At 45.9% G+C, this 26,811-nt stretch overlaps 1 protein-coding gene across 5 annotated transcripts in view; it reads right to left on the reverse strand.

The window, feature by feature from the left end:
* The window catches only part of CCDC57 (coiled-coil domain containing 57), an 88,020-nt gene that overhangs the window by 52,587 nt on the left and 8,622 nt on the right, over positions 1 to 26,811 (reverse strand). For 4 of the 5 annotated variants that reach the window (XM_044300025.1, XM_044300027.1, XM_044300024.1 and 1 more), the window contains 4 exons: positions 24,319 to 24,427; positions 8,397 to 8,498; positions 7,264 to 7,421; positions 4,392 to 4,466 (listed from right to left, as the gene is read on the reverse strand). In XM_044300025.1, the coding sequence (XP_044155960.1) occupies positions 4,392 to 4,466; positions 7,264 to 7,421; positions 8,397 to 8,498; positions 24,319 to 24,427 (444 nt within the window). Of the gene's footprint in view, positions 1 to 4,391; positions 4,467 to 7,263; positions 7,422 to 8,396; positions 8,499 to 24,318; positions 24,428 to 24,988; positions 25,235 to 26,811 lie in introns of those variants that run through there. The other variant, XM_044300026.1, reaches the window with a different exon arrangement.

Consider the following 26,811-nt stretch of genomic DNA (forward strand, 5'->3'; position numbering starts at 1 on the left):
ATAGAGCAGGTTGTCACGGACGCGGTGATACCCAATATGTATACAATTTTTTTTATTTATGTACGTTTTACACAATAATTTCATTTTTAAAACAAAAAAAATGTTTTAGTGTCTCCATAGTCTAAGAGCCATAGTTTTTTAAATTTTTGGGCGATTATCTTAAGTAGGGTCTCATTTTTTGTGGGATGAGATGACGGTTTGATTGGCACTATTTTGGGGTGCACATGACTTTTTGATTGCTTGCTATTACACTTTTTGTGACGGAAGATGACAAAAAATGGCTTTTTTTACACCGTTTTTATTTTTATTTTTTTACGGTGGTCATCTGAGGGGTTAGGTCATGTGATATTTTTATAGAGCCGGTGAATACGGACGCGGCGATACCTAATATGTATACTTTTTTTTATTTATGTAAGTTTTACACAATGATTTCATTTTTGAAACAAAAGAAATCATGTTTTAGTGTTTCCATAGTGTAAGAGCCATAACTTTTTCAGTTTTTGGGCGATTATCTTGGGTAGGGTATGATTTTTGCGGGATGAGATAACGGTTTGATTGTTACAATTTTGGCATAGATGCGACTTTTTTGATCACTTTTATTACCTTTTTTGGGAAGTAAGGTGGGCAAAATTCCAATTTCATCATAGTTTTTAATTTTTTATTTTTATGGCGTTCACCGTTCGGGTAAAGTAACATTACCGTTTTATAGATCAGGTCGTTACGGACGCGGCGATACCAAACATGTGTAGGGAATTTTATTTTTTTCATTTTTAATCAGTGATAAATGTGTTTTTTGATTTTTACTTTATTTTTCACTTTTTTCACTTTTTTTTTGACCCAGACCCACTTGGTTCTTGAAGATCCAGTGGGTCTGATGTCTGCATAATACAGTACAGTACAATATATAGTACTATACTGTATTTTACACTTTGTCTGAACAGATCTATGCCTTTCAGCACAGATCTGTTCAGCACCATGGACAGCAGGACGCCTGAGAAGGCGTCCTGTTGCCATGGGAACCTTCCCCGTCTGCTCAGTAGTGGCCAGAACTGCGCAGACGGGGAAGGGTAAGGACGGGGCTTGGGGGGCTGCCTGGAAGCTCTCTCCCTCTCCATTCGGGGGACTGCAAAGGCACAGCAGCCCCCCGATCGGAGAGGGAGGGAGCTCCCTCTTACTGTTAACCTTTTCCATACAGCGGTCCGTACGGACCGCTGTATGGAAAGGGTTAAACGGCTGACATCGCATCACCGATGTCAGCCGTTTATACCAGGGTGCCAGCAATGTGCTGGCACCCTGGTATACCCACTAGACGCCAACGATTACGCAATGGGAGGCGGGCGGGGGATCGCGATCCCGCCTACCGCACCGCCCGCCTCCCGCACCGCCCGCAACCCTCCCCCTGCACCTCCCACCGGGCAAAAATCACTAAGGGGTGCAGGGGGGGGGGATACAGATGCACTTTAGGAATACTAAAGTTTCTGATCCCCGCGGTCAGGGACCGCGGGGATCAGAAACTGCAGAAATCGCAGCAAACCGCAGGTCTGAATTGACCTGCGGTTTGCCCCGATCGCCGACATGGGGGGGGTCACGGGACCCCCCCGCGCATTTAGCCTAGGTGCCTGCTCAATGATTTGAGCAGGCACCGGGTTCCGATCACTGCCAGCCGCACGGCAGTGATCGAAAATGCACAGGGCGTACATGTACGCCCTGTGTCCTTAAGTACCAGGGCACAAGGGCGTACCTGTACGCCCTGTGTCCTTAAGGGGTTAAAAAAAAAATAATCTGTTTTTTGTTTTTTTTGTCTAATTAGTGTGTGCATGAAAATGTGGCGCAAGTGAACTGAAATTAGGTGTACGTCTCCGTGAAAGTAGGTAGAATGTGGCGCAACTCACCACTCCAAATAGAGGCAAAAAAGTACGGCAGTGGAGTAAAAATGAGACTGTTTTTAACGACGAAAGGAGACACAAAATAAGGTGCCCCTACATAAATAGGTCGGAAAACATGTGGCACTTTATGTAGCAATATCTTTGGAACGCTTTTACTTATCCAAGCCATTCTGAGATCGTACTTCATGTTAGTGATAAATTCGAGTCAATATGTTTTACTTTTATTTATAAAAAGATGCCAAATTTACAGAAATTTTTGAAATTTTTTTAATTTTCTAAATTTGAATTTCTCCGGTTTTCTGACAGATAGCGGTACCTCACACAATAGTTATTACTTTACATTTCCCATATGTCTACTTCATATTTGTATCACTTTGTAAATGTTATTTTATTCTTTAAGGACGTTAGAAAGCTTAGAAGTTTAGAAGCAAATTTTTCAGAACATTTCCAAAACCCACTTTTTTAAAGGACCATTTCAGTTATAAAGTCACTTTGTGGGACTCCTAGCAGAAACCACCCATAAATGACCCCATTTTAAAAACTACACCCCCTCAATTTATTCAAAACTGATTTTACAAACTTTGTTAACCCTTTAAGTGTTCCACCAGAATGTCTTCCAATAGATTAATTAAGAAATGAATGAAATGAACTTAATGGATATCAATGGAGGTGTGATAAACTTGAAAGGCCCGGTTTAGAGGGGGAGGTCTGACAGTAGTGAGTGGTGTCTTTGCTAATCCTTCTAACTGAGCAAACGCGACACCTTTTTTGGGGTCGCCTTTTTTTTTTTTCCTGTGGGGGTGAAGTACTCTTTCTTGAGACCCCAGAAGCACTGCTGACTGAAATACTGAACTCTCCGTCCTGAACGCCATAAATCATTTTTTTACTATTTTTTTCCTGAAATTCCAAGAAGGTTCCCCCATGACCAGCTGTTCTATGGATGACAAAGGCATTATATAGTGACACTTGGGTTAGGTACACAGCTAATTTTTTGTACCACACCATAGATTTTCTTAAGGCACTGTAGGGCTGTAGTACCTGGTCTGAAAGATCCACTCCGCCCATGAACTGGTTGTAATCCTGGATGCACACAAGCTTGGTGGTCTGCTCTGTGGTTCCTCGGACTGGGACTGGGGTGGACTGATCTGCATGGATGGTAGGCAACACAAGAACATCCCGTTTGTCCTTGTATTTCAGCAGCATCAAATTTTCTGAGCAAACAGCCCTGCTTTCCCCACGACGCACTGTCTGGTCTGTAAACCATTTAGGGGGCCCTTTGTGATTTCGTCTAATTGTGCCACATGTGGCTATGCACTTTAGGAGAGAGACACTATTGTAAAAGTTGTCCAAATACAGATGGTATCCGTGGTCCAGCAGGTGGTGGACTAAATCCCATACCATCTTCCCACTTATAACAATTATTTTACAGTTATAGGTGGCACAAATCCACATGGGGCACAGGAGACTTATATTTTAAGAAATAGTGCCACTCGGGCACAGGACACGAGTATGTACACACAGGAGGATGGCACAGGTAGTGACAGGGTTCATTTTTATTTTTTTTACGTAACTTTGGAGTGTGTGACAGGTGTCTTGATGGACGGACAGGCTGGAGTGACAGGTGTCTTGATAAGGTGATGATGACAGGACTGGGGCAAATCAAGCACAGAAGAGTGGCAAATCGGCACTGAATGGGTTAATTATGTGTGAGGCAGGGGATGGGGCACAGAACTGATTATGACAGATAACAGGCTGATGACAGATGAGGCAGAGAACTGATCTGTGTCCCTGATTGGGGCACAGAAGAGAGGCGTTTCGGCACTGAAGGGGTTAAAACTCTCTGGTGTGTGGATTCTGACCGTAGCTCCTTCTCGGATCGCTTCCCTGACAGGAATTGGGACGATCAGAGAAGGAGAGTACCCATAGTTCCTCCGTCAATGCGCTATAAATGGTCCATTACGGCAGACAGACCAATCACTGCGATCGCCGGCCGGCGAGTGCTGTGATTTGTTCCCGCCGGCGTCACTGGTTGCCTAGCAACCCCCGCGCGCCGGCTTCACTGAACTGTCAGCGCATCGCTCCCTGAGGTGACAGTGTAACCGCATAACGCACACGCATGTGGGAATGCGGTAAGGCACCACATTCCCCCATGTACATGTACGTGATATTGCGGGAAGGGGTTAAAGGGAATCTGTCCCCAGCAACCTCCCTGGAGGCATGGAACAGACATACAGATGGAATAAATGGGTCCACATCCGATCAAATGTGGATCGGATGCGGACTGATACTTTTTCTTAATATGCAAATTAGGCCTTTGGTGCAATCAGGCCTTCACGATTGCTCCTGTTGCACCAAACTCCGCTTCTTTCTGTGGCCAGCTCGTCAGTGAAAGCAGCTTGGGTGCAGATTCCCTTTAAGCCCTCTAGGCAGTGCCCAAATAAATCCATGTGAAGAGGATGGAATGGGGCACAGGAAAAAGACACGCATTTCTTTCTTTCCACTTACTTTCTCTGAAACGTCTCCTCTTGCTTTTTCATCTGACGCTGCAATGACGTCAGCGTCTCTTCCACTTCTTTTATTCTGCAATACATAAATATAGAGTATATTTAAGAAATGAGGTAGAAGTCCAGAGAACAGCTCCTTGTACAGAGACGGAGAACCAATACTGTAACAGCCCTGAAGAAATCTGCGAATGCCAGTATGAATGGCGGCTGGTTCTGTGCGTACCACTAATGTTTCTTCAGTATGGGACTGAGCTGCGCCCTAGGCCATGTGACTGATTTGCGGTGACGTCACGAGGAAGAGGTCTAAGAGCTCACAGAGCGCCGAGGCCTCTTCGAACAGCTTAGGGAGTCAGACCCCTGCCAATCTGATACTCAGTCACGGACGTGTGCTGTACGTGTTCTCCGTGGACAGCAGACGTCCCCATTCATTTTAATGCGTGTATTCACACATCAGGGTTTTAGGGTGGTAGGTCCGTGGTTTTAGCACAGATGCTTGCTCTATTTTGTCTGTACACACGGATCCATCACGCCCATCATAGTCTATGGGTCCTTGAAAACCACGGATGAAACACAGACGCCATCCGTGCTTCACGGATCATTAGGAGGAGATGCTATGGAAATTAATTTTCAGCTGTGCAGTGCCATTGAAACACGGAGAGCAAAAAACGGACACACGGACCAAACATGGATCCTTCACTGACCTCTCCACGGATGAAGCACTGACAACACAGATTTCATAACGGACACGGGCGTGTGAATGAGGCTTAAATGGTCTGCCAGTCCTGACGGAATCAGTGGCTCCAGCTAATATACGGGTGCTTGACCATGCTAAGAGCTCATTTAGGCTCCATTCACACGTGCGCAATTGTGGTCCGCATCCGTTCTGCTATTGTGTGGAACGGGTGCGGACCCATTCATACTCTATGGGGACGGAATGGATGCAGAGAGCACACTATGTGCTGTACGCATCCGCATTTCCGGAGCGCGCCACCGATCTTCCGGTCTGCGGCTCCGGGAAAGAAATAGAACATGTCCTATTCTTGTCTGCAATTGCGGACAAGAATAGGCATTTCTATGGGGATGCCAGCCGGGTGTATTGCGTATCCGCGATACACTACAGACGTGTGAATGGACCCTTACAGGGGAAGATTATTGGGAACAAACATTCATATGAAGGCTCACGCCCAATAATTGCCCTGTGTAAAAGTGCTACCAATCGCTCAAAAAAGGACTATATCACCCTAAGTCAAGTCTATGGGGATGAACAATCATAGTAATGATCATTCATCCTCACATAGAGGGTGTGATTGCTGCATGTAAATGCATATGAACAAGCAGGCAGTGATGAGGAACAAACAATTCATTCCCAATCTCTGCCCTGTGTATCAGGCCATGTGAATGGGCTCAGAGGCATACTGTCAATGGAGTCAGACCACCCCATGGCAGTAAGGAGTCCCTGCTCTCCTCTATGGAGTCACAGTTCAGCCGCTCCCCATTTCTGAGTGTGCGCTAATGAGTCCCTGCTCTTTTCAGTTCCAGGGTCGGCACTCTGACATGAAGGAAGATGGGCCTTCAAGACACCCCTGTATATTAACTTTTACTACTCTTTTTCCCCCAGATTGTCTCAGGCGGTCTTGTCTCCTGTTGAACAGAGGCAAAAACCTTACCAGTTAGGGTCCATTCACACGTCGCAAAATGGGTCCACATACGTTCCACAATTTTGCGGAACAGGTGCAGACCCATTCATTTTCAACTGGGCCGGAAAGTGCTGTCCGCATATGCGGATCCGCACTTCCGTTCCGCAAATATAATAGAACATGTCCTATTCTTGTCCGGGTAAGAAAAGGCATTTTCTATAAGAGTGTCGGCGATGTGCGGTCCGCAAAACACATACGGACGTGTGAATGGAGCCTTAAGCCGCAGGCAGTAGTTAGCGGAAGGATATTCTGTGACTAAAAATCTTCATGGTATTCTTTGCCAAATAGGGGGGGAAGCAATTCTGACCTTGCCATGGGGCCCCATGATTCCCGTGTACGCCCCTGGCTCTTAGCCATCATCTGAGACATTTAATAGAACAGATAATGTTGGACAGGATTTTCCTATAATGCTTTTCATAATGCAAGATAAGATTTTCAGCGGCTTATGAAGACAATAGATGGCATTGTTATTATCGGCACTACGCTGTGTAAAGTATGATTACAGGCCCGGACCCACCAGTTAAGTGTACCAAGATATGTTGGCAAGTGTACAACACCCACAAGCGACAGCTGCAGGCGCAGGATATCACACATTAATAATACTGGCATGATAGATCCCACGGAGCAGTGACCCCTCTATGAAGAGGGAAAATTATAGTAATTCTGACCAGCGGCGAGAGGTCCTACCCCCCCTTCCACTAAGACCTGCCCATAAAATAAGTCACCAAATTATGGCAAGTGCCATAATTTGCTAATTTTTTAAGATGATTTTATCGGACTACCAATCTTTAAATTTTACGTAAGATCTTTTTAACCACGAATGTTCATTCATTGAATGGCCAATACGGTTATTTTTTACAGACATGTCTATCTGCTGAGGATAGTTCATCAGTATCTGATCAGTCTGACTTGGCACCACCTGCTGGAGAGGCATTTGGGGCGAGCACATCCTCCTCTTCCTCGGCCTGTGACGTCCCATCCATCAGCCACATGGCCTTTGTGTCGTTCAGTTCCAATCAAGTGATTGGGATTGATGCAATACCATGCTCAGCCACTATACAATGTAAGGCGCTGTGCTTGGTTTAGTATGAGAGTGCATCAAAGACATGTCATCTAGCCAACCAGACCCCCTGAGACAGCAGGTTTGGCTGGTATGAGCTAACGTGCAGGACTTACCGTGCGTCTTTTACTGCTGATAGCTCCTTGATTTCAAACTCCTTTAGCTTTAGAGCTTCTCGCAGTCTCTGGTTGGTGGACTCGGCTTCCTGAACTGTTTCTGCGCCGTTCAGTTCCATTTCCCTCATAACTTCCAACTCTTTTGTCAGTAACTTCACCTTAAAAAGAAATAAAATCATTGGAGGTACCATGGTAGCCCTCTTCTTCAGAGCATTGGCAGTCTCATCCACGAGCTGAGCGAGGCTGCTCTCACACTTGCATTTAACTTGTCCGGTATTGAGATCCGGCAGAGGGTCTCAATACCGGAGAAAAACGCTTCCGTTTTGTCCCCATTCATTGTCAATGGGAACAAAACTGCCGGTATATGTCAGTATACCTTGTTAGCTGCTGTTTGGAATAGTACGGCTGACTGCGCTATTCCATACGGAGGTATCCAGTAAAAAAACATATACTGTGCGATACGCTTCTTTTTACAACTGAAGCCTCTGGACAAGATGCCCCTCTATGCCTAAGTAGTGTTATCCGAGATATGTCAGGTAATGTATACCTCCATCATACACTGGAAAACGCAGAGAGAGAAGAGGCATGGGTCGATATTTTGTGATGGTAAGGCCTCACGCACACGACCGTTGTGTGTTTTGCGGTCCGAAAATTGCAGATCTGCAAAAAACGGAAGGCGTCCATGTACGTTCCGCAATTCCGGAAAGGCATTGATATAACCGCATATTTTTGTCTGCAAAACGGACAAGAATAGGAAAGGTCATATTTTTTTGCGGACCACGGAACGAAGCAACGAATGCGGACAGCACATGGAGTGCGGTTTGCATTTTTTGCGGCCCCATTGAAGTGAATGGGTCCGCATCCAAGCCGCAAAAACTGCGGCTCGGATGCGGATCAAAATCAACGGTCGTGTGCACGAGGCCTAACTAGGCGATTTTACTGTGACATGGGGACAGCACCATGTCGCTATGAAGCCCTAGCCTAAAATAATTTTTGGGGTCACACTGAAAAAATTGCATATTTCGAGCCCAGGCCAGCAGTCCACAAGACTCTCTGTTACATGGCTGGATGGATGCTTATGGATACAATAAGTCACCCCAGACCTTCAAACGTCTTCACATGTTCATTCGTACCTTGAGTTCATGGGAAAGAACCACAGTGCTCATCTCATCGAGACGTAGACGAAACTCGTGCTCACGTTTCTTCATTTCACAATCAAACTCCAAAGACAATTCCTGCATGGAAAAAGCAACACCAAAGTGACAAACATGGGTAAAATCATCACGAATGTAGCATGTCATGTCCACTGCATGTCTATGGACACAGTCAGGTCGGACAGCTGGTGGCCTTCACAAACTGTGATGCTGACACATGGACTCTATGACTACCTACCAGAGTGTAAAATGTGTGCCAGGGAAAAGGTGCAATACTGAAATCTGCCTGGTCTCTATGTCCAATCATGGTTTCAGAAGCTAAGAGAGGATATAGACTGGCACCAGACACCACCCTATGCGGAGGTCCCTCACATACGCTGTGGTTTTGGACCACTTGCCGGACAATTCTGGAGCGGTTATTAGGTTTCCAACCATTAACATTAATGTATGGAGACTCATACGAATAGTATATACACACACACACACACACACTAGTATATTATACACTATAATAGCCATTTGAGGCTCCTGCGAAGCTGTCTGTAATGTTCTTCAATGGGATGGGCGACAGGTAGTACAGAAAAATGGCCACACTCCTAATCACTGTGTCCTCCACAGCTGAAATCGCCGTCCCTGCGGTCCTGGGAAACAGCAGCTACTTTGCTCAATCTCTTGCTCCAAACCGGAAATGCTGGAGGCCGCAGCCGTCCCACACAAGAAGTCTGTCTGTATGCCCACAGACCCAGGGATCGGCAATGATTGGCGTCGTACTGCCAGAATACACTACAATTCTTCATCAATGTCCAACTTTGAAACCCCAAGTGTAAAATTACAAACGAAGCAGCTTTCATTAGTTTTCTATCTGTCCACACCATAAAGTGTCAGGATGTCAATTATTATTTTTTCCATAAATGACAAAGTAATCAGGTTCCGGGTATAATGAGACTGGCAGCAGTGGTGGAGGGCCACAGCGGCTGGTGGGGGTCTGTTTTAGTTGTGCTGGTCTCGATACTAAGCCAATAATGTAAGATGTTCTTGGCACTATGCCAGTGAGTGAAGGATTTCAGAGGTCAAGCCAGGAATAGGGACTCTGATCGCTCGTTGTAATGATGTACACGTCAAAATATGATCTGAGTATCACTACACAATGTTCTTATATATATATATATATATATATATATATATATATATATATATATATATATATACACACACACACATACACACACACACACACACAGTCAGGTCCAACACAATTCTAACATTTTGGGCTCTATACACCACCACAATAGAAATGGATTTGAAATGAAACAAACAAGATGTGCTTTAACTGCAGACTGTCAGCTTTAATTTTAGGGTATTTACATCCAAATCAGGTGAACGGTGCAGGAATTACAACAGTTTGCATATGTGCAAGAACGTAAGTTAGGCCCGGGCCGGCGCATGCGCACAGTAAACTGTGATGCCCCGGCCAGACTCCAGCAACTATATTTACCGAAGCCAGTGTCATTCTGGATTTCACCCACCTCAGCCAGTTGAGGAACCTGGGAGAGATATAACCCCCACCGGGACTTTCCCATGCATTTTACAGTTCACATTGCCACATTATATATATAGGGCAGACAAAGAGCCTGTTCAGCTGCACAGGCCCCCCCCCCCCCCATGCACAACCTATGGGTATCTTATATTATACACCTGATTCATCCCAGTTAGTCAATTACAGAGCCTAACTTTACTACCCTAGACCACCAGGGATGTTACAATTAAACACTTTACTGTCCTACACTATCAGGGATGATAGGATTAACCCCTTCACTGTCCTAGACCACCAGGGATGTTACGATTAAGACTACTTTCACACTCGTGTTTTGTGTGGATCCATCATGGACGGATCTGTTCAGATAATACAACCATCTGCATGCGTTCAGAATGGATCCGGTTGTATTATCTTTAACATAGCCAAGACGGATCCGTCTTGAACACCATTTAAAAAGTCAATGGGGGACGGATCAGTTTTCTATTGTGTCAGATTGTGTCATAGAAAACTGATCCGTCCCCATTGGCTTACACTGTGTGTCAGAACGGATCCGTTTGGCTCAGTTTCATCAGCCTCCAGAGCGGAATGGTGACTGATCGGAGGCAAACGGATGCCTTCTGAGAGGATCCTTATCCATTCAGAATGCATTAGGGCAAAAACTGATCCATTTTGGACCGCTTCTGAGAGCCCTGAACGGATCTCACAAACGGAAACCAAAAAACGCCAGTGTGAAAGTAGACCTATCCAGACCACAAGAGATATTACGATTAACCCCTTCACTGTCCTACACCACCAGGGATGAAACAACAAACCCCTTCACTGCCCTAGCTCAGGGATAGTATCATTAACCTCTTAACTATTCAGATATGTTGTCCAAGTCTTCCATGGGTATTTAGAAATCCTTATTTATTTTCAGAGGAGTAAAAAGGTAAGTTAAAGGTAAGTTTCCTAAAAGGGGTCCCATACACTATAAGCCATAAATTCTGTGGACATATTTTGCTGTGAACTTGGAAATAGAATGTTTCCTATAGGGTAATATTAAATCACTGCTCACGCCAAAAAGGGGAGGCCATACCCATTCACTTGTGGTGCTGGGACCTGACCGGTTTCATGCCTGGAGACAGTCATGATGTCTGGTAGGGGATCTACTGTTTACTTCACATGTTCTCGAGTCTCTACATCCCACTTCTGGGGCAGACTCCCTCACTGCCTTCATAAAAGGGGGAGAGTAGCTTTTACAATGCAGGAAAAGTCAATAACTTCATTGAAATCAATGGTTGGCTATATCTCATTTATTTGTGTTTTACATACAAACAGAGAAAATAGAGATGAAAGTATACATCATACATAATCATACATATTCATTATACTTGTATAAGTAAGCATCTCTTACAGAATAAAAGCATTAACCCTTTAAGGACCCATCACATAGCTGTACGTCATAGGTCCAATCCCTAAACATGGCGTCTGCTCGCACGTGCAGCGGGGGCACTTTAGCAGCGGTGTTTCTGCTATTTTACATAGCAGAGACCCGTGGCACATGTATGCGATCCGCCATAAGGCTGATCGCATACATCTTACACTTCAGATGCAGTGGTCAAATGTAACCACGGCATCTGCGCAGACCGGAACGGGAAGTCGCGCGCTTCCGGTCTGGTAATAGTTTACCCCGGCTGAGATGGGGGACCTGTTACCTCAATCTAATTGACCGAAGCCTCAAGCTGGCTTCAGAGTCAATTAGATGTATATATCAATACAGTCTACTAGGTGGCAGCCTTGTATTGATATAGTGCAAAATAGTGGTTTAGTTTACCGGTAAATCCTTTTCCAGGAGTCTGACATGACAGCACCCATGGAGGTTGTCCTATTGGTCTATGTAGGGACAGGAAGCGAGAGAGATTAAAAGGCCCCCACCCCTCCCACTCTCCAGTGTTTTTTCAAATTACTACACCGGATAGGATCCAACTCCTTTATTAATAACAATGTTATATTCACACTGCTTACAAGGCTGGAACCAGAATATCGGGGAGGGTAGTACAGGGTGCTGTCATGTCGGACTCCTGGAAAAGGATTTACCGGTAAACTAAACCAGTACTTCCAGGACGTCCCTCCATGACAGCACCCATGGAGAACTAACAACTGAATCTCCTAGGGTAGGGGGGGGGGGGGGGGACTACTGCCTGAAGGACTTTTCGCCCAAAAGCCAAGTCCTGTCCGGCCAATACATCGAGCCTGTAATGTTTAGCAAAAGTCAGGAAGTTAGACCAGGTTGCTGCCTTGCAAATCTGGTCAATTGTTGCGTCGGCTTTTTCTGCCCAGGAAGTTGCCATCGCTCTCGTAGAATGTGCCTTCAGGTTTAAAGGACAGGTCATTTCCTGCAGCCTGTATGCTTCTCTGATGGGGTCTTTAATCCACCGTGCCAGCGTCTGTTTTGAGGCCTTCAAGCCTCTATTCTTCCCACCGAACTGGATGAACAGGTTACTTGATCTCCTCCAGGAACTTGTTCTGTCAAGATAGGCTAGGATTGTTCTTCTAACATCCAGCCTCTGGAATCCTTCCTCCTGTATATTTTTGGGAAAGGAACAAAATGAAGGGAGTGTTAGCTCTTGCTCTCTATGGAAGGTTGAGACCACTTTAGGTAGAAAGGTTGGATCTGGCTTCAAGATTATGCGGTCATCCAGAATCCTTAGATATGGTTGTTTAATCGATAAAGCTTGAATTTCCCCTATCCTGCAGGCTGTGGTTATAGCCAGAAGAAACACCGCTTTGAGAGACAGAAATTTTTCGGATATCTGATCAATCGGCTCAAACGGAGGGTCACATAACCCTTCTAAAACTACGTTTAGATTCCAGGGGGGGGACCGACTGTCTCAAGGTGGGTCTCAATCTAGAAGCTGCTCTTAGAAAACTTCTAATCCATCTATGATCTGCAAGGGGAGTATCGAGACAACAGCTGAGTGCCGAGATCTGTACTTTAAGTGTGCTGGGTTTCAGTCCTGCATCAAACCCCTCCTGAAGGAATTCTAATATGCAACCCACCGAGGGGGATCTGGTATCTGTATGATTCTGTGACAACCAGGATGAGAATTTCTTCCAAATTTTGTTATATATTGCTCTCGTGATAGGTTTGCGGCAGCTCTGTAGAGTTGAAATTACCTTATCCGAGAGCCCCTTGTTTCTTAAGGTTTGCCTCTCAGGATCCACGCTGTAAGATTCAGCTTGTCCAGGTTGGGGTGAAACAGAGGTCCTTGTGACAATAGATCTTGTCTTTTTGGAAGGGTTATCGGTTCTCTGATGGACATGGTCTTTAGAACCGAAAACCAGGCTCTCTTGGGCCAAGCTGGAGCTACCAAAATCAGCGTGGTTGAGCATCCTCTCAATTTCTTTAGGATTAACGGTATGAGGAGAAGTGGAGGAAAGGCGTAAGCTAGACTCATGTCCCATGGTTGGGAAAGAGCATCCACCGCCAGTGGTCACCCTCTTGGGTCTAGCGAGAAGAAATAGTCCAGCTGAGTATTTCTGCTGGACGCGAATAAATCCACTTGAGGTTTCCCCCACTGCTGGCAAATCATCTGGAATACCTCCTGGTTCAACTTCCATTCCCCTGGCCTGACTAACTGTCGGCTGAGAAAATCCGCTGTGTAATTGAGAGATCCTTTTAGGTGTGTGGCTGAAATGGACAAGATCTTTTTCTCTGACCAGCTGAAGATGAGATTCGCTAGCTCCTGGAGTTGAGGATTCTTTGTCCCTCCTTGCCTCTTTATGTAACAAACTGCTGTTACGTTGTCCGATAGTACTCGGACATGATGGCCTATGAGATGTTCTGCCGCTCTCAGGGACTCCCAAACCGCTTTTAACTCCCTGTAGTTTGAAGATTTTAGGGCGTCTGTGTCGGACCAACTGCCCTGAAAGAACTGATCCTCTAAGTGAGCCCCCCAACCCTGGCTGCTTGCGTCCATGGTTATCGTTTTGAGCGGTATCATGTTCCAGGAAACCCCCCGGGACAGGTTCTCTGTTACTAACCACCAGGAGAGGGAGTTTACTGCTCTGTCTGAAAGAGCTATCCTGGCATTTAATGATCTGTGGTCCTTGTCCCAAAAAGAGAGGACCTCCGCCTGGAGAGTTCTTGTATGGAACTGGGCCCAAGGAACTGTCGTGATGCATGAAGTCATCAGGCCTAGGACCTGGACGGCCTCCCGTAGAGTCCGCCTTTTCTTTAGCTTGAAGGCTCTTATCCTTTCCCTTATGCTGATTTGCTTGTCCTGGGGAAGAAGAGAATACTGAGTCACTGAGTTTAGGAGGGTTCCTAGGAACTTCTTTTGCGTTGCTGGCTGCAAATCCGATTTCTCCAGATTTATTTTCCATCCTAGACGTGTGAGTAAAGATAGAGTCCTTCCTTTGTGAAGCTCTAATTCTTCCTTTGAGTCTGCTACAAGCAGAAAGTCGTCTAGGTAGGGAATTATCGTTACCTGTCTCTGTCTTAGATAGGCAACTATCTCCGCCACTACCTTTGTGAAGATGCGTGGGGCTGATGATATTCCAAACGGGAGACACTGGAACTGGAAATGCACTATCCTGCCGTCCTTCTTGATTGCGAACCTCAAGTATTGCTGAAATTGAGGGTGAATGGGGACGTGATAATAGGAGTCCTTTAGATCTAGGGTGCATAGGAACGCCCCTAGACTTATCAACGGGATTGTAGATTTTATTGACTCCATCTTGAAATGGTAATGTGCTATCCATCTGTTTAAAAATTTCAGATTGATGATGGTTCTCTTGGACCCGTCTGGTTTCGTTATGAGGAAAAGCTTTGAGCAGTGACCCTTGAACTCCTCTGAAGGAGGGACCTGTACTATTGCGCCTAAATTCAAAAGTTTTTGGATATCTGTTAGAAGTTGATCCTGAAGAGAAATCGACTGAAAAACTGTGGTCTGAAATAGATGAGGAGGAGGAAGGCGGAACTCTATTTTGAACCCCTTCTGGATGGATTCCAGAATATATTGATTTTTGGTTATTCGGGTCCATTCTTCCCCAAAAAACTGGAGTCTGCCCCCTACTGGTCTGGCGTCATTGTTTCTCAGGCTTGGAGTTGGGATTAAAGAGGAAACCTCGACCTCTTCCCCCTTTGGGGTAGCTCCACCTTCCCGTCTTCCCTTTACCTCTGGGAGTGCCCTGGAAGCTGCTGGTCGGTTTACGAAAGGACAAAGATTTCTTGCCGTTTTCCTCCGGGAACCCCTTCTTTCTGTCCGTTGTCTTCTCCAGGATCTCATCCAGTACAGGTCCAAAGAGGTGGGAACCTTTAAGGGGTATGGCGCACAATTTATCCTTGGAGGCTATATCCCCTGACCAGGATTTTAGCCACAGTGCTCTCCTCGCCGTATTGGTTAGAGAATCTGTTTTTGCTGCGAACCTTATGGACTCTGCCGAGGCGTCTGCTACAAAGGATGTAGCCATCTTAAAGAGGGGTAGCGATGCCAGGATTTCTTCTTTAGGGGTGTCCTGCTTAAGATGTTCCTCCAGCTGGTTCACCCATAAATACAAGGATCTGGCCACGGAGGTAGCAGCAATATTGGTGTTGATACTATTGGCCGAGACTTCCCATGCTCTTTTGAGCAAACCGTCAATCTTCCGATCCATTGGCTCTTTTAACTGGGCTGAGTCTTCAAAGGGTAGAGTGGTTCTCCTTACCACTTTTGCCACCTGAATATCCACTTTAGGGACTATATCCCACAGCTTTGTATCTTCAGAGTTGAACAGTAGTCTGTTCTTAAATTCCCGTGGTATATATAATTTCTTATCGGCATCTGCCCATTCGTCTATGATTAAATCTTTTAAGTTCTCGTTTACCGGGAACAACTTCCTTTTCTTAGCTTTTAACCCGCCGAACATCTTGTCCTGTATCGAGCGAGTCTGTTCCTCTTCCTCTATATCCATTGTCTGCCTTACGGCTGACAGGAGGGGATCTAGATCTTCTTGTGAGAAGAGATATCTTCTCTGATCGTCGGCTATATAAGACGAACCCTGATCATCATCCCCCTTTGAGGTTTCCCCTTCTGAAAGATATAATCCTTCTTCTTCAGATTCAGACTCCCTTAGTACAGGGTTTCTGAGCCATACTAGAGCTGGCCGCTTGGATCTCCTCTTTCACAATCACTCTCAAGTCTGCCAGCAGGGAGGATTGTTCGTCTCTGAGAATTTTTGCCAGGCAGTCACTACACAGGGCTTTTTTATATGACTCCGCCAGTCTTTTTGAGCATAGAGCACATCTTCTGGGTTTCTTTCTAGGTTCTCCAAGCGATTTAACCGTGGTGTCTTTCTCTCCCTGGCAGGAAGAGAGAGAGACCGTTAGCCAAGTGCATAAAAAAAGAGAGGAACCGGAATACTAGCCTCATAGGCACTTACATGACCCGGGGTAGGGATGTCTGCGCTAGTGTCCTGCATAGCTGACATCTGGACCTCCATACCTCACCTGGACAACAAACTGACATGCAATTTATGTCCTACCTGGTCCACCCGTTGCCGCGCGGCTCCGCCTCCTTGTTTCCTGGTGGGGGGGACTCATTCAAACAAAGAGTCAACCCCCCCTGCATGCACCTCCGTCCGGGCTCAGCGTTCTGTGGGCGCCGCCATCTTCTTCCGCCCATGTGACCTCGACTTCCGGTCACATGGGCTGCACGCCGAACGCAGGAGCCGCAGCCGATCCCAGAGCTCCCATACCGGAAGAAGCGGCCTCGGCTCCCCACGATACCGCGGCCAAGCCATAGAGACTAAAAAGGTATCAGGGACAGCTAGGGGACCTCTACCCCGAGAGGTGCTAGCTTCTTAAGGCCCCAAGAGACTGAAGAAGAGAGGGAGACCCCCCCGACCAGACTCGTCCCCACATGTATTCCCAGAGCAGGGAATGATTCTCTGTGCTCCTATCCCCGTAGGGACAGGAAGAACACTGGAGAGTGGGAGGGGTGGGGGCCTTTTAATCTCTCTCGCTTCCTGTCCCTACAGAGACCAAATAGGACAACCTCCATGGGTGCTGTCATGGAGGGACGTCCTGGAAATGATGGCTATTTAGCCATCACTGAATACTATGGGCAATCGCACGATTGCCAGTTATTGTCACCCAAGGTGACTTAAAAAAAAAAAAAAAAAGTTCAAAGCACCCCCCCTTTCCTTAAAATAAAAATACTCAACCAATAAAAATAAAAAATAAACATAATGGGCATCGCCGTATGTGAAAATGCCCATACTAGTAAAATATAACAATATTAATGGAATACGACAAATGGCGTAGCAGAAAAAAAAAAAAAAAAAAAAAAAAAAACAACTGCTACTCCTATACATCCAAACCTGCATACTGCCGCTGCAATACAGTGATACTGAAGTAACACACTTTCCCTATATTAGTCTGTGTAATGTGACGGCACGTGAATAGGGTATACCAGTTGATTACCAATCTATGTTTTGCCAAAGCTAAAGAATCCCTTTAAGGAGGACAGATCAGAAAACTTGACATGTATGCTTTGGTAAATACACTTTATACAATGCTGCATTGTGCCATTCCTCCATTATTACTTCTGGAAATGTAAAAATACACATTCTAAAAGCTGGTCATACATAATAGATGAGCATCGGCCAAACATGCTGATTTTGTGGCTTCAGCGACCATCTAGTGTATGGTGGCCTCCCATCTCTTCCAAGTGGCTGATGTCAAACCGCGGATCCGCAACAAACGTGTGCCTTCCGCAATTTGCGGAACAGAATGGGCAGCCCATTGTAGAAATGCCTATTCTTGTCCGCAAAACAGACAAGAATAGGACATGCTATATTTTTTTTTGGCAGGGCCACGGAACGGAGAAAAGGATGCGGACAGCACATGGAGTGCTGTCCGCATCTTTTGAGTCCCCATTGAAGTGAATGGGTCTGCACCTGAGCCGCAAAAACTGTGCATGATGCCTATTTGTGGAGACAAAAGTGTGATGACCTAGGAAATCGGGCTTGGAGGAACAGTGTCAGAATCCTGGGCATGCCTGAAAGAGCTGAACATTCCTGGAGAAGTGGTCTAAATCCACATTTCCTGAAGCGGCCTTTTCTATGGCCTATGCTGTGGAGAGGGCTCACCAAGGCTCTACCCGACCACCACCACCGGGAGCTTCTCCAAGACCACTCTTGGCCCACTTACTTAACTGGAAGGACTGAGACCTTATCCTCAGCCAAGCAAGGAATAAACAAACTATATCATTTGAAAATGTGACCATATCGCTATTTCCCGATTTTTCTGCGGAACTTAAGAAGAAGAGCGCCACCTTTGTATCTGTAAAGAGACTCTTAAGATAACCTGTCATCATCTTTATGCAGCCCATACTAACAGCATGGGCGGTCTGTCATTTATAAGTTAAAACTAAGTGGTTGCCGAGAACCAACATCACAACCATTGCAGACTGGGCCTGGAAAAGAGTCACAGCCACCTGAGAAGATCATGGTTATTCATGAATTCCTGCTCTCCTGCTGATGACTGACAGTCTTCTACCGAGTTTTCTCCCTTTCTCTCTAGGAGAGAACTGCCAATCATCAGCAGATGGGTGAGAGTGCAGGAGATTAGGAATAACCAGGACTCTTCTCAGATAGATGTGACTCTTTTCCAGGTCTGGGCTGCTATGATTATGAGGCTGGTTCTCGGCAACCACTTACATTTAGCTGATGAGTGACACACCGCTGAAATCAGCATTTCTAATCACTATTTTATCCTGCCCTCAGTACAGTCAGCAGAAAGTTGATGACAGGTTCCCTTTAGCTTACAATATTCCATGGCGTACCCTGCTCGCTTGCGCGTAGTGCTCTTCTTCACGGACCTCCAGGAAGCAGAGGACTAGGTGACCAGAAGCCCAAGACACTCAGCACCCGCTTGAATGGTATCGTGGTTCTGTGAGTTCTTTCTCCTTGTCCTCCTACAGGAGAATCTCTCTTTTGGACAGAGATGATATTTTTTACAGTCTACACCTTGGACTATAGGTATCGTAATTGCTTATAACTGTACCCAATTGTTACAATCTTAGTTGTACAGAGAAGCTGTCGGGTACCCCCTGACTAACTAAGGGTAGCTTAATGATGTCCACCGACCTGGTTATGGTTTATAGCTCCGGTCAGATACCTGCATAGATATTCCACCACATTACACTATGTAGGTCCCCGACCTTGTAGCCACAAAGATGGTTTCTACGGTTTTGGTTATTAATGCTTTGTTCTATGTTATTTCTTTTTGTTAAGGTATGGCACAGAGGCATTAGACACAGAATATATAGGGTACCTCAATTAAAGGGAGTGGAAAGTAATATTAAGTCGACCATGCTCTTCAGATACGGGATGTCCTGCAGTTGATACAATGACACATCCATGGCCACCTTAAATGTGATGTTCTGGAATGTGAGAAGACTGGGAGGCCCCAGAAAAAGGATAGCAGTCTTCTCTAATATCTGTAAATACAATCCCTATATTCTTGGTCTACAGGAGACACATTCAACATCAGACACGGCAGGGAGGCTTAGGAAACCATGGGTACAATGGGCAGTTCATGCACATGGAAATTCATACTCCAAAGGGGTATCCTTGTTGATACGCTGTACTATTCGCTGGGAAACACAGAAGACAATAGTGGACCCGGATGGGATATATATTTTTGTCTTTGCATACATTAACTGCATCCCATATATAGTGTTAAATATATATAACCCCCCACCCGCCAATGTCTCATCCTACAAGCAGCAGCAGGATTTGCAGAGCAATACCCTGACACTAGAATGACATGCATGGCAGACTTGAACATGATAATGGACAGCCATCCAGACTGATTTCACGCTGAGGCAGATAGGACAAGCCAGCAGTCTCCCCGCACTGCGTTGTCCAGACTAGTTACTCAGGTGGGTTGGGTAGATTTATGGAGGGAACGACATCCTAGGTAAGAAATATACTCTTGTTTTACCCCGTCACAGGGAGCATTGTCGAGGATAGATTATATATTCGGCACAACCTCCACATATCTAGACCTTGTGGATGTTCAATATGGTCCACAGGGGGTGGCGGATCATGCACCCGTAGTGGTGAGGTTGATACTGCCGATACCACGAGTTCTGTGGCGAAGGTTCCTATCCACCCCTTCTGGATGACCCTTATGACAACTAACGATCGTATACCAGATCAACTCCATATGTTCCTGGAGGTACATGATAATTCAACGGATGACCTGTTGCTATGGGAAACGTGGAAAACTTATATATGCGGCTGCTTTAAATCCTCCATATCCTTTTTTTTTTTTTTAATACGCAACGTAATGAGGAGGAACTGAGTCACCAATGTAAAAAGGCAGAGAGCCGATACACTTCTAACCCCACTGAGGACAACAGAGGGAGAGGCAATACATGATACACCTTAGAGGGAGAAGTGATCGTAAGCCTTTTTTCCTTAAACAACAAACGTTTGAACTGGGTAACCAGGCAGGTAGAATACCGGCCCATGTGGTGCGCAGCAACACAGCAGCCCCATCAGTGTTGCGCATACAAACTACAGGGGGTACCTTGGTGGAGGAGGCTGAGGGAATATAGATCTATGGTGAAATACACCTGCCTCGAATTGGATAAATATCTTCAGGAAGTTACTTACCCACAGCTGAGTAACCAGGATAGAGACCTCCTAGATGGAGAGATAACACTAGAGGAAGTTCAGATTACTATAAAAGAATTAACCCCGGGGAAGTCACCTGCCCAGATGGCATCCTGCGATAAGTGTACTCCAAGTATATTGACGTTCCTCCCAGAATCTTTGTTTAATGCTTCGATAGTGGTGCTGACAAAAACCCACTGGGATGCGGCTCTTACAAGACTATTTCCCTGTTAAATATATAGATTACAAAATCCTCACTAAGATATTAGCTGATAGATTGAATAAAGTAATCACTGCTATTGTACATGGGGATCAATCCGGCTTCATTCCAGGACGATCAACATCCAGCAATATTAGAAGGGCACAGGTCATAGCTCAGATGGGAGGACATAAACAATGGGCCTTGGCCTCCTAAGACATGGCCAAAGCATTAGACTCCGTGGAATAGCCATACCTACTTCAGCAGGGATCAGCAACCTTCGGCACTCCAGCTGCTGTGAAACTACAACTCCCATCATGCACACATTCTCTGTTGTTTTTCTAACTCCCTTAGAAGTGAATGATAAATTCTGGGAGTTAAAGTTGCTGAACAGCTGGAGTGCCGGCGGTTGCTGATCCCTGTCCTAGAGGTACTGAAACACTTCGGGTCTGGTCCGGTCTTCATCACATGTATCTCTAGAATATACAAGAATCCCAAAGCCAACATATTAGTCAATGGAACACACTCGGCATTGTTCAATCTAAGTAGAGGCACTCGGTAGGGATGCCCCCTCCCACCCCTCGTTTGCAGTAGCTATAGAACACCTCGCTCTTAGAATCCAACAGGATACTATGTTTAGGGGGATTTCTAGGAGAGAGAGGATAGGTTTATGGATGATGTGGAGTCTTCCTTACCAAGAGCGATAGACCTTATTGACCGCTTTGGACACTTTTCAGATCTCCGCATAAACTGGTCTAAATCAGCCCTCATGCCACCTTGGACAACTGATTGGCCATCAGTATACCACAATCTTGAAAACTTCAGGTCCTGGAAAACCCTTCCCTCATCTATAACGGGTAGACTAAACCTTATTAAATGATCTTGTTGCCCAAGGGTCTCTACTTATTAGAACACGCATGTATGCCTATACCGCACAGTTTCTTTGACCCCTTACGCTCGTTGGCGACTGCCTTTGTATGGGGGACAGCCAGGCGTAAACCTGCTTTACATACCCTGCAAAGACCCAAACAGCAGGGAGGAGCGGCTTGGTCTGATTTTTAGGCTACTTTCACACTAGCGTTATTCTTTTCTGGCTGTGAGTTCCGTTCTAGGGGCTCTATACCGGAAAAGAACTGATCAGGCATATCCCCATGCATTCTGAATGGAGAGCAATCCGTTCAGGATGCATCAGGATGTCTTCAGTTCAGTCATTTTGACTGATCAGGCATAGAGAAAACCGTAGCATGCTACGGTTTTATCTCCGGCAAAAAAAATCTGTTTCGTTTTGCCTGATGACACCGGAAAAACGGATCCGGTATTGCAATGCATTTTTCTGACTGATCAGGATCCTGAGAAATGCCTGATCAGTCAGAAAAAATGACATGTGTTTGCATACAGTTTGCCTGATCAGGCAGGTAGTTCAGGCAACGGAACTGCCTGCCGGAAACAAACAACGCAAGTGTGAAAGTACGCTATTACTTATACTTCCTGACTGGTCAGGCGAGATACACCTTGGGAATCATCAACTGCGTTACCAAATGCAGAATACCATTTACAACATTATTTACAACTATCTACATCGTGGCCAATACTGGAGAGTATTTACTTATTCCCAAGACGTGCCCTCCCCATGCATAAGTTAGCACATCGGGTGTGGAGCGCGGCAAAACTCCAGCAATACAAAGATTTTGCAGATGTCATCCCACTATGGGATAACCCAATGTTTCCTCACTTGCAGAATTATGAAGGGGCGAAAATATGTAATACTTACCTTGAAAGGTTTATATGGCAATAGGGTCTTATGTTCTTTTGTGCAACTGCAGGAAAAATTTGGAATCTTGTGCACTCACTTTTTTAGATATCTACAAGTTCGCCACGCACAGTTTCAGGATAGTAGACGAGCCATATCGACGTATCCACTGATAGGGATACTTAATACACAAGGACCCAGGGGAATTATATCAGCTCTATATACCCACCTACTGAGCAATCCAATGGCTTTACACCCTTTGACGGTTGAAACTAAATGGAGGGAATTCATCCCTAATTTATCTGCAGAAGAGTGGAAGGAGGCATTGGAGTCTCCCTTAAAGGGTTTATCCCATCTTAGACAATGGAGGCATATCGCTAGGACCTCTGGGACCCGCATCTACAAGGAGAACGGAGCCGGGGAGAGTTGTGGCTGGAGGACCCCGGGTTTCCTGGGGTCCGTCCACCACCAGGCGCAGCTCCCCGCCTCTCCCACTGAAGTGAATGGGAGCGCACCACGCATGCGTGGCCACCGCTCCCATTCATTTCTATGGGGCCGACGGAAATAGCCGAGCAATTTTTGGCGGCTTCATAGAAATGAATAGAGGGCGGCTGCGCATCCATTCTCCTTGTAGGTGCGGGTCCCAGAGGTGGGACCCGCACCTATCAGACAATAGGGGCATATCCTAGCGATATGCCCCCATTGTCTAAGATGGGATAACCCCTTTTAAAGGTTTCGCCCTCTATTAATAATAGGCTAATACAACTATTCATTCTACTTGACCCCTACCATTGACGTTATTAAATGAAATTTATGGATGTGCATAATTTTATCACAATTTTGTCTGACGCTGTGTATAAGCAATGGAACGCTGGTATCACTTCTTGTACGCGGTTTGCGTCTATCAATCATTCCTATTGTATGTACTAACGCTATACCTTCTTCTTTATACTTCAATAAAACAAGCTTAAAAAAAATAAAGTGGTCAGATAAAACCTGCTAATCCTTCCATTACACGGCCACTGCGCCTCATTTGATAAGCGTCGCGTCAGGGCAGCTATGAAGGTTACACACGGGTCAAGGCAAAGGTCCGTACAGCTGCCCTGCTCCAAAATACCTACGTGTGACCTTTCTCAAGGTTGCAGGGACCACAGCTCCTGGCCCTGCCCCATCCAGTCTGCATGCTGGTACATCTGCACTCACTACACAGACTGTCACCGGTGGTATCTATAGTTAGGCTGCCAGACTGAGAACAGCAGCTGCCCAGCTCATCCTGACACATGAGTGACTGACCGGACTGTCAAAGAGTAAAAAAAAAAAAAAGGTAGAAGCGCTGGATCATGGAGATGTGAATGTAAAGGAGAGGCACGTCTCTATCCTATGTATGTGGAGCACCATCCCTAACATACAAACCAACAGAGATCACTTCAAACTTCTCTGTGACTCAGAGGTAGTAGGGTACGGCCACACGGGACCGAAACGCTGCGGAGATTGCTGCCGCAGAACTATAAGCCAAATGAATGAGATCTGAACTCTCATCCACATGCTGTGTAAACCGACCTGGGGTGCCGAGAATCCACTGTGTATTACAGCAGCATGTATGTAATTGATACAGGTACCGTGATGTCATGTGACAGCACAGATCATCAGCTCAGACGTGTACACACGCCAGTACACACAGTACAACGCATGCAGAAACGGACCAGAGCTGACGCACAATGCGGTCAGATGACCTACAGGTCCTTCAGGTACCGCTCGCCTCTCATACCTGTCTCTGCAGGCTCAGGTCTCCTTGCACCTCCTCAATTTTCCTTTCCAGCTGACGCTTCACGTTTTCATACTCTTCTCGAAGACGATCAATGTCGCCATTTTTGGAGCTAGAAAGTACAGAGATAAAAGTAGAAGAAAAAATATTAGTCAATGACACAAAAGCAAAGAGAACCGGCAAAAAGCTCCGCATGGTTTTCACACAATGGGGGACATTTACTGACGCTTTTACATCACAATAGCGCGTGGCTTATTAAGCTTCTAACCACTTTTCTAAAAGTTGTGAGAAGAGTGACGGGGCTTTATGCAGCCCACTGGATTTACTATAACTTGCGCCGGTATCTGGCGGACGGCAGGGCAGAGATGCAAATCTCAGGGACATGTCCCTCCTAATACTTTAAGGGACATCTTATTCTGGCGCAGAGGGATCACCAGTCTTGATCAATGTCCCTCATTAGCCCTGATTTATCACGCCTTCACTCCAGAATTCTGGCTCCAAAAAAGTCACAAAATGAGGCTTTTGGAACTTTTTGGACATTTAGCATTTTTCCACCACTCACTCATTTTGAAATATGGGAGTGGTTAGCTATGTTAATGAGCTTCACGCCAGATTTAAAAGGGGTTATCCAACCCCTAAAATGACCGACCCCCTTGAAAAATATTGTACTTACCTCGCTCCCCAGCACCTGCGTCGCTTCTGGCGCCTGCAGAATTTCTCAGAGGAGCGTTGCCTGGTCTATAAGACTCCTTATGCCGTTTAGGGGGTCTCCATAAGGAGATATTGTATGCCCCAAATGCAAACATCATGTGACATTTATCAATGTGGCATAAAGTACGCCAGGCAGACTCAAGCAGAACAGATATTCCCCAATGGTTTCTATATACCATGTCCTGCACCCCGTGTCCCGGCAAAGGCTGAGCTGTAACTCAATAGGCTGGAGACGGCAGATGACAGAGCAGAGCTCTTTACAAGCGGTAGGAATCTCTTCGGGGATAAACATAGATCCTCCAGGGCACATCCAGTTTTGGCAAGATGAAATGTGTGGAAAGGTCAGGTGAAGCGGACACATTACAGGTATCACGGCCCCCCATGAGAGGTCACCGCGCGCTGCCCATTCATATCTAGTCATCTCCTGCTCCTTTTATAGTGACAACAAATTCCTGCCCACTATGGGATCCCATCTGATATCTCAGACACAACACACAGCTGTAATCTGTGGATAAACCGGGCAGGAAGGGTTCGATTTCCCTGCAGCACCTCCACAGGGGAAAGTAGGCATTACACAGTAAGAAAGTTTTTTTTTTTGAGAGTTGGATATTGAGGACCTGTCCTCAGGATAGATCATCAATATCAGATCGGCAAGGGTCCAACTCCAGTGGCCGTGCTTGGTATTGCCACTCAGCCCCATTTACTTGAATAGGACTGAGCCGCTCCTAGGCCATGTGACTGATGAATGTGACGTCACAGGCCTAGGAAGCAGTCGTGGCGCTCACCAAAGCACCATGGTCTCTTCAAACAGCTGATCGGCAGGGGGCAACTCCCAGTACCCCTGCCTATCAGGTATTGGTGACCTATTCTGAGGATAGGCCATCAATATGAAAATCCCAGAAAACCCTTTGAAAATAAACTGATTGAATGCAGAACAGATCTGCCACAGCAACTAAAAAGGAGGAACCGGGGGCGGCCGCTGCAGGAACTAGTATGTATAAAACCAAATGGTTATTTCCTCGTATAACGTATATAAGGGTGTTATACGAGGAAAGAACTATTTGGTTTTATAATTCACTATCTTGTGAGTATAAATAAAAATCCTTGGGAATTTGATCCTTGTGGAACTTTACTATTTTGCGCCAAATTTTAATTACAGCGGTTTGGATGTCCTCTGGTGCATCAACCCCTGAATTCTATTGTGTGGCGGCATTGTGAAGAGCTTGAGAATCCGAAATACCTTTACCTGACGGACCTCTATGTACTTGGCATCGCGACCACCATTATTTATCTTCTTGAACTCTATGTGAACTTGCCCCACATCACGCGGTGGATCTGCAGCGCTAATAAGTACGCTACAACCTTTGAGATACTGCTTATTTTATTGCCCCCATACAGTATAACGTCTCCTTGTGGCCGCCCCCATACAGTATAACGTCTCCATGTGGCTGCCCCCATACCGTATAACGTCTCCATGTGGCTGCCCCCATACCGTATAACGTCTCCATGTGGCTGCCCCCATACCGTATAACGTCTCCATGTGGCTGCCCCCATACCGTATAACGTCTCCATGTGGCTGCCCCCATACCGTATAACGTCTCCATGTGGCTGCCCCCATACCGTATAACGTCTCCTTGTGGCTGCCCCCATACCGTATAACGTCTCCTTGTGGCTGCCCCCATACAGTATAACGTCTCCTTGTGGCTGCCCCCATACAGTATAACGTCTCCTTGTGGCTGCCCCCATACAGTATAACGTCTCCTTGTGGCTGCCCCCATACAGTAT

The sequence above is a fragment of the Bufo gargarizans genome, chromosome 6 (genome assembly GCF_014858855.1).
Source record: "Bufo gargarizans isolate SCDJY-AF-19 chromosome 6, ASM1485885v1, whole genome shotgun sequence".
NCBI classification, from domain to species: Eukaryota; Metazoa; Chordata; class Amphibia; order Anura; family Bufonidae; genus Bufo; species Bufo gargarizans.